The sequence below is a fragment of the Etheostoma cragini genome, chromosome 22 (genome assembly GCF_013103735.1).
Source record: "Etheostoma cragini isolate CJK2018 chromosome 22, CSU_Ecrag_1.0, whole genome shotgun sequence".
NCBI classification, from domain to species: Eukaryota; Metazoa; Chordata; class Actinopteri; order Perciformes; family Percidae; genus Etheostoma; species Etheostoma cragini.
The window spans coordinates 15,673,466-15,682,542 of NC_048428.1; the positions used below are offsets into that span (position 1 = coordinate 15,673,466).

At 39.3% G+C, this 9,077-nt stretch overlaps 1 protein-coding gene across 2 annotated transcripts in view; it reads left to right on the plus strand.

The window, feature by feature from the left end:
• Positions 1–1,924: 1,924 nt before the first annotated feature.
• Positions 1,925–9,077, plus strand: part of malrd1 (MAM and LDL receptor class A domain containing 1) — a 46,498-nt gene continuing 39,345 nt past the window's right edge. For both annotated transcript variants that reach the window (XM_034862003.1, XM_034862004.1), the window contains exons 1-5: positions 1,925–2,237; positions 3,141–3,272; positions 3,389–3,477; positions 3,574–3,738; positions 7,363–7,459. In XM_034862003.1, the coding sequence (XP_034717894.1) occupies positions 2,060–2,237; positions 3,141–3,272; positions 3,389–3,477; positions 3,574–3,738; positions 7,363–7,459 (661 nt within the window). In that variant the 5' untranslated portion in view covers positions 1,925–2,059. The remainder of the gene's footprint in view (positions 2,238–3,140; positions 3,273–3,388; positions 3,478–3,573; positions 3,739–7,362; positions 7,460–9,077) is intronic.

Sequence of the window (9,077 nt, forward strand, 5' to 3'; positions counted from 1 at the left end):
TTTATCATCAACAGAACGGCCAGAAAATGGAGGTCAAAGACAATCAGTGTGGTAACAAACAGGACAGGATTTAATCACATCTATGTGTTAAAATGTTCAAAACTGTGTGTAAAACAGATTAAATAAAATCTTTGACAAATGGCTGCACTTGTCTCCCCAGCAACCATTTGTCTTATTTAAGTCACTTAAAGTGACCTCTGTTTTTGAAGAAGGTGAATTGAATCACAAGAGTTCTTAAGAATTCATATGAACTTTAGAAGAAGGAAACTGTCTCAGATTAACAATGTGAGACGAGCTGGGGAGGGAAGACTTTTTGAAAATATGGCACATTGGGGCTACTTGCAGAAGTGGCCAATAAATGTTATATTTGTCCCGAATTGCCAGACCTTCCTCCCCAGCGATGCTAAGGAAGGTCGTGTACGTAAAAATGTTATTTTTAGTCGTGCAACAGAGAACTCAGATTGGACAGATAGTCTAGCTAGTTGTCTGGATTTACCCTGCAGAGATCTGAGGAGCAGTTAACCATAGTCCTCTTAAATCGACCGGAGTTTAGAATGCCAACACAAAGAAAACAGAAGGTGACATCCGGCTGAAATTTGGGACATCCTGCGGAAATTCCAGCGGCACTGGAACAATCCCGGAAAATGAAATACCTTTGATATAGACTAATGTTGTACAGCATGTTGGTGTTGTCATTCTGAGCATGTTAACATGCGGCGGGCATTAGCATTTAGCTGCTAGCATGGCTGTACTCTTAGTCTCGTTCTATTCCTCCATTGTCTTCACTTCAAGGACTACATTTTGCTGAACAGAATATTCAGATATATTTAATGTGAAGTTAAAATCTAGTCAGTTAATTAAGCAGTATTAGTGTCACAATGATAGACTGCTTTAATATCCTGCAGCACTGAATAGTATGTAAGAAATGTTCTTATTTTTTTTAATGAACTCCAGGCTTTATTACTGCACAATGAAGTCAGATTTGTGCTGCCCTGTTGGCTTGGCTCTTTGCTGGCAAATCTTTATGACTCCCTCTCGTTGATATTGGCTAATTATGGTTATGATTCACCATGATTGACTACGTTGCTATTCTGTAGTCTTGCACCTTCCTGTTACATGTTATACTGGAAAAGGACGATTAGTTTGTCAGTCTTCCTGACTTTCCATCCCATGTATTTTTGCATACTGGCACTGTTCTACAAAGTGACTAATTGAGGTATTTTAGAAAGAGCAACTCACCAGGACACATTCTGCACTATATGTGGTACTGTCTCAACATGCTGCCAGCTGCACCCAGTGCACTCTCACTACCACTGCCAATAGAGGTCAGTACAGATGTTATCTTTTCCTTGTTCCATTGGTACCTGTCCCTCATGGAGCCGCCAGGTTTGCCTTTACTCCCAAGGTTAATTTCATTTGAACTACACCAGCTCTTGCACTGGCTTGCTGCAAATCTGTTTTAAGGTCCTGTCTTTATTGATTGCTGTGAAATGAAATTATTCTTCAGTGTAAAGAGGGACAGAGCCCCATTGGGCTAAGTTAATGATCCTCTCACAGCAGTTCATATTCCCAAACCTCCTCACTTCTTTCTTTGTCTTTTAAAGGTTCAATCCACCAACGTGTAATTAGAGCATTCATATTTTATCTTGTTGAAAACAATGGGCTATCTACAGGCTTTTTACAGTTTTAGACATAGTACATTTACAGACATAGTTTTCCAGTTGAATTATGTGTTATTATTAGCAGTGAATATTTTAAAAGCCCTTTGTGCTCAAGAATAGGAATGCAAATACTTGCTGGCTTTTTAGGTTACAGCTGACATACACACATACACAGAAACAAACACAGACACCCAGTACCAGCAAAGTGGCCTTATTGAGTAACAGTCGTAAAAGCCATTTATTACCCTTTACAACAGGCTAACAGCTTTCACGATCCAAGCTAACTGTACACGATGAAGAAAAGCTCTACCTCGACTGAAGTTTGTCCTACCAACAAAACACTTTACTTGGAGGTGAGGAGAATGTGTTGTAGTTAAAGACAACCAATAACCAGGCTGATGACGTTACCGCTGGGCTCGATGTGGCTGCTGTTGGCATTCTCTCTGGTGTTTACTCCTGTGTCTGTCGGAGCTTGTTCTACTCAAGAGTTTAGGTGCTCCCAGGGCCTATGTGTGCCTGAGGACTGTGTGTGTGACTTCACCGACAACTGTGGAGATGGTAGCGACGAGGGAGACTGTGAGTAACACAAGAAAAATATACAGTGTGACAATGATAAATGATGATCTTTTGGCATGGTTTTCAGGGGATTGTCATGGACATGAGGAGTGAATTACCTCTCAATAATGAAGGTGTGCAGGGTGGAAACATGTCTATGTTGTACCGTTGTGGCATTTCACTAAAAACTGTCAAGCCTATTTCCAGCCGAAAGGACCGTGTACTTTGCACACAACATAACTGTACCTAATATAAATAAATTAGCTACAGCCTGTAATTGCAAGGGACAAGAACATTATTATTTTTCAGTCTGTTTTTATTAACAGCTTTTCTTCCGTGACAATAAAGATTGTCAGAGGTTATTTAATGTCAGTTTCCTACTTGCAAAAGCAAACGTATTGGTAACCATCATAAACAGGTAGCATTTTGTAAACAATGAAAAATCATACAGATCTAAATTGAAAAAAACGTTTAACAGTGGCTTGGACGCATACACTCCTCAAAGCATTATTGATGTGTGCACAGTTTTAAACACAGCATACCCAAATACCATGGCAGCCAGAAAAGGCAACCATATTAAAAACAAGAGGTTTCCTTGAAGATATTCAATTCTTCATATGTAACTCTTTGTTGCATCACTGCTGATCATGCCTGGCATACCTCTAAAAATATAGAATTATCTCTAGTTCTTTACAGTCCCTTATTGCGTATTTGGCCATAAAGTCAAATAAGATTAAAACGAGATACTTATAATGTCAAAACCACTTTGCTTTTGATCTCTGCTGAGTTGATGAATCTTTATTATGGGTAGGACCCACAGCTCAATCCCAAAACAAAGATTCATGGCAAACTATATTTCAGGGTGGAACACAAAAGAGCACAAGTGAAACGTTTTTGTTTTTTTTGTTGTTGTTGTTGTTGAAGGCTCCAGATATAAGAGGTGTGACTTTGAGGATGGATTCTGTGACCTGATCCAGAACTCCAAAACGCTCTCTGGATGGACCATAACAGCTGAGGTCCCGGGACTTAAACAAGACCAGACCAGGAACACATCAGGTAGGAGTTTCTGACATCTGTCTTTTAACATTTTGACTTCACGACCTTAACTATACTGTATCTGGTTTATTCATATTTTTCCATTCAAGCACCCCACACTTCGCCCTCTCCTGTAGCACATTTCCTGTCCCTTTTACCTGTCCGTGGAAGCAGAACCACTGCAGACCTGAAGAGTCTCATCTTCCTGCCCAGTCAGATTTGCCAGGTAACAAAATCCAGTGTTGTCATGTACTAAGACCATCGATAGCCACATTACAACAACAACAACTGGTGATATGTTCTTTGCATTTTCATTCAACAGATGAGATTTTACTATTATGTTGGGGCAAAACATGGAGATCTTCAGGTCTTGGTTCAGTCTCACTCACTGGGTCAGAGCACAGAGGTGTGGAAACACTCCACAAAACCACAGATAAAAACGTGGCAGCGTGCAGTGATCACGTTTTCCAGCAATCACAGTTTTCAGGTCTGTAACATTCACAATTTACTATAATAAAGTTTAATGTTGCTGTTTTCCAGTCAGTTTTGCTAGGTACCAATCAAGTTATATTATTTTAGGCACATAGGACGCAGCTCAGTAATTCCTTTCAGGTCCTCTGAGCTTTTTTATGCATCTTTCAGCTCATTCCCCAACTTTACTACTTGGGTGCACTCTCATTGCTCTCATTAACCTCATATCCAGCAGCAGGCAGCTGTTTTAGTGAGAAGCCATACGCTACCTGCCCAGCACCAGACCGCACACAAGTTAGCAACTAGCTGTGGATATTTCCTTAGGAATGGTAGAGACCAAAACAGTGATAAAAGAAGAGTGAATATTGAACATAAATGAATTACGTTATCATGCATAAATGAATGCTAATATTGCTCTGTTTTTTTGGATGTGTAAAACAGCAACTGCTTTCCAACAAGTTCCCCACATCAACATCAATTAAATGGTTAAAGTTTGTGGCCGCAAAAATCAGACTAGTGCAGATTTAAATCAAAGGATTTTTATCAAGATGCATAGTATGCATCTTAGAATAATGGCCAATGCTTTAACTTATATTATACCATATTGTGTTGTTGATTTTTTTATTGCATGTTAAGAGCTATGTAAGATATAAACTATAAGTTTCCTTGAGACTGATAAAGTCATCACAGCAAAAATGACCTGCACAACAGGAGCAGTTTATGTGCAGAAGGAGGGTACTGACCCAACTGGACCCGTCAAAGGCCATCTGGAATCCTCTGAAGCCCGCTGTTCTTGTCCTTCCTACAGTATATCCTCAGACAATGTCAGTGTGTCACCCTTCTCCTCCTCTCTGCCTTCACCATCTGTCACTGACAGCCAGATCAGTTTTATAACATGGTACAGAGAGGTAAACTCTCTGCTAGCATTTACTTTTCCCTCCATTATTCCCCTTCCTCTTTTAAAAACAGAGATAATTGGGTTTTTATTTACCTTGGTGGTTTTGGCTGATTTCAATTTTAGTCAGTTCACTTAATGATGTGCACTTTTTAACCTTCTTAAATATCTCCAGGGTTTTTGTAGTTGTTCTCCAATTGTGTTGTAGAAAACACTTTTTTTTTTTGCACAGCTCTATTAAAATGTGTGCATATAAAATATGGTACTATGCAATAGGGCTGGGCGATATAGACAAAATCAAACAATATATTTTAAACACAATATTTTTGACTAAATACCTGGATATCGATACCGCATTGGGTAAAATATGTACACAATGAAATTTTTGATAAGTAATCAGCAGTAATGTGGATATGATGACTAAGTGGATATCGACAAATAATACAAAAGTCTGGTAAATTCAGAAAATGACATCATTTTACTGTAATGCGGCCTTTAAAACCAGGGAAATACAACACTTATGTCATTTGACAATATACAATATCCAAATTCTAAGAAGATATCTAGTCTCATTTCACGATATAGATACAATATCTATATATTGCCCAGCTATGCACATACACATTTGGTCTAAAGCTTGAAACAACTAGAATTACAGACTTTTGGTTTTATACCTCTACCACCAACCAATAAAGTTGCAGTTTACATCCATGTTGGTCCACCCTCAGGAATTTATTAAAGGGTGTCATGTGAATTATTGGCAAAAAGTGGGTGCTTCATGCACATCTTCAACCCGATAGCACAGACGATCCATTCAATCAACACCATTCCAAGATTAGTGTCACCAACTCAGTATCCGACCACATGTCTCCCTTCAGGTCCGGAAAAGTGTTTTTGCAAGACATCATGATGTCACAGTGAAGTTGACCTTTTACCTTAAAATCTGTCCTCACTTCATCAATTTATCCTATCAGACAATAAATAATAACAAATAAATAACAGAATAATCATATTATGAATACTTGAGTCAAGGCCAAAAACTTGTTTTGTAAGGTCACGGTGACCTTGCCCTTTGACCACCAAGATGTATCTTGGCACTTGTTTGTGCCAAGTTTGAAGACATTCCCTCCAGGGGTCCCTGAGATTTTGTGTTCTCAAGAATGTAAGAAATGGACTAACCACCTGAAAACTAAGATAGAGATCACATTAAAATCCTGCTCCCACCGGAGGGGAAAACCACTCTCCGCTCTCAATTAACTTGTATTGTGTGAAGGTGCATCCTCATCAATTCTGTCTGCTGGCGAATAACAGGAAAATACCATAAGGAATGGGTGTACCTAAGTTTGTATAAGCTGCTGAACTGAAAAACTGAGCTTTTAGGTGTGGACACAGACATGGTGAATCACCAAGAAGAATGGAAAGACTGTGAGACCCTGACACTAACCTAACATTATGCCCAATGTCACATTTGCAATGAGCATTTTGTTACCAAGTCAAATGTCAGTTTTGGGCTAACTATGTTAAGCTAAAGAATTTTGACATTATGCAACTTGTGTTACAGTGGAATGTGGATCAATCAGAAAGCCATGCAGCATTATGTTTGCATGTGCCTTAGCTTGCTAACACATACAGTAGTTAACATTAGCTTACTAACAACTAACTTGTCCTCTTTGGTAGACAACAGGTGCTAATAATCCTTTGACATACTTCAATCTGATGGTTGTAGCTAGCTTCAGACACTTTGTTAGTATTTCAGCCCTAAGTTGCATATCGTAACGTCAATTGTTTTCTCTTTCGGTAGGCGTGGTTTTTAGAGTATGAGGCAATGTGCTCTGTCTCTATAAGGCCTCCAGCCATGGCTATCGCCAGGACAGAGACATACAAACCCTAAAATAAATCAAATCTATGATATGAGTAAAACGTTTGTAGCGTATTTGCTACTGACAAAAACTAAGTGGCTATGTTTTTAAAGGTTCCCAAGATTTTCTGAGAGTGAGGGTACATTGTCTGGATCAAATGAATAAATTTGTTTGGCTGTGAATTCCTAAATTAATAGTTCTATATACACTAATTTTTATCATCACATAGATTGTATTACTTTTATGGCCTCAAAGTCCAGTTTTAAGTAAACAAAAATATACCAATTGACCAGTATGACCAATGAAAATTTTGTATTTGATTGCATTTTTCCATCACCCATATTGACACAATCCTTCATTTGTTTAGATCAGTCACAAACAGTGGGTCATTAGACTCCCCTAGTGTAGATAAAGCTGCTCTGTGGACTTTAATCAGTGTACCTTTGATAATATTAGCACTGTGGAAGTCAGAGAAAATGTGTCGTTTATAGATAACTAGCATTGTGGCTCTGGAGATGACAATGTCTGTAACTAACAATCTCAACAACTACAGTATTAGAGGCATTGTCATGGTATAGACATTTATGTCCTCCTCAGGATGAATTGTAATTTCCATTTGTCCAATGACAAAATACCTGCAACACATGACATTAGCCACTAGCATGGCCAAAGAATTTTAGAGTCCGTCTTCTAGAGCAGTTTTGTCAGTGTTAAAATCCATATGTCGATGCATCCGTCACATACTACATGCGAATGCACTAATGCACACACATACTGAAAGTGCAAACAGGCCAGAATACACAAAGACAAGTAGGCTGTGTAGAAAGGTAATGGTAAAGGTAAGGGGACTGAGTGATTTCTTAAATGTTATTTGTGTGTCAACCAGGTGGTGATTCGAGGGGAACCTTCAGCTGAAAGCAAAAGCTCTGAGGTCCTTGCCATCGATGACCTATCCTTCAGTCCCGGCTGTGTGACTGTGCCTGGTACTGCTACCATTAATAACCTCTCACTACACAGACAGGACAAGTTCAGGCCTTAACGTTTGGAAATATCGCCTCACACAAACAGACCACCACAAACCTGTTTTGAATACTGATAGCAGGGGAAGACACTAATGGATAGGATTTATAACAGAATAAGAATTAGAATAGTGCCTACTATACATTTTCTGCACTGAACATGGAGCAGTTAAAGCTTAAATTTCACGGATTTATTTATGTCTGTTTTAGTGCGCTGCCTGCAGCTCAGTGATGAATATGATTCTGCTGAACATGTTGGATTGGAGCATTTGATAAAGCACTGTCCTCTTGGCATTTTGGACATTATTTTTGCATGTTGCCATGGTGAATTACATACTATAGCATCTTTACAACTGCTATTATGTACCCAATATAGGAAGATGTTCCTGCTCTGCCTGTAAAATAAGAGTTTTATTGATCACCTCTTTTATGCTACAACCTGTGGCCTTCAGTTTTTGTAGGCCTCTTTCCCTGTTGGAGCATCAAGGCCAGAGTGGAGAGTAGGGACAGAGCTGCACTAGATGTCGATTAATATCACTGACTTACATTAGATCTCAATGTTCTGAGCTTAAGCGCCACAGTTTTTCAAGGATGTTTGGCATGTGGTGAACTTGAATTGTAAAGAAGGATTTTACTGAATATATTCATTTAAAAATCTGATAATTCCTATTTCCTCATACATTCATTAATTACCAGGGAAGGTCTGCGATCAAGCTATAGATGATTTATTTGGGATAGATTGCACATTTATTGTTAGTAGCAAGAGTGCTACAGTAGGTGGTCCTTGCTTTTTAGTCAATTGTGAGGCTGAAATTTCCAGTTTGTCCAGTGCCACAAGGAGCTGCCTCCCCTGATTCCCGTTCTTGAACCTCACTCCCAACTGAAGCCCACGTAACCTAAAGTGGCTCTAATCATATTTTTATATTGACAATTAATAAGTCAAATTCAATCTGACATTATTTGAAGATCACTTTTCATTCACATAAAATGTTACACAAAGTGCTTCACAGAATCCAATAGTGAAAGGGTGAAGCTATTGGTGACAAAGCAAGAGAGATGTAAAACCTGAGTTTGCTGTTCCCGTCGCTGTTTGTTAATCTTTCAGCTCTTTGTTTTAGTTTTCTGGCCGACAACCTAATGTTTTGGTTCACTCTAAATGACTCTACGTGAATCATCCAAGCTGTGTACAGTAAGGATGGGACGCTGTTGACCTCAACTGGAGAGGTAATAGGATGGTGGAAGGAGCACTTTGAGGAACTCCTAAATCCAGCTGACAAGTCCTTTGTTGTAGAGGCAGAGCTGGAGGATGATGGGGGATTGTCGTCAATTTCCCTGGTGGAAGTCGCTGAGGTAGTCGAACAACTCCACAGTGGCAAAGCCCTAGGGATTGATGAGATCCGTCCAGAGATGCTGAAAGCTCTTTGTGTGGAGGGGCTGTCTTGGTTGACACGCCTCTTCAACATTGCGTTGAAGTCTGGGACAGTGCCTAAGGAGTGGCATACCGGGGGGGTGGTTCCCCTCTTCAAAAAGGGGGACCAGAGGGTTTGTGCCAATAATAATAATAATAATAATAATAATAATA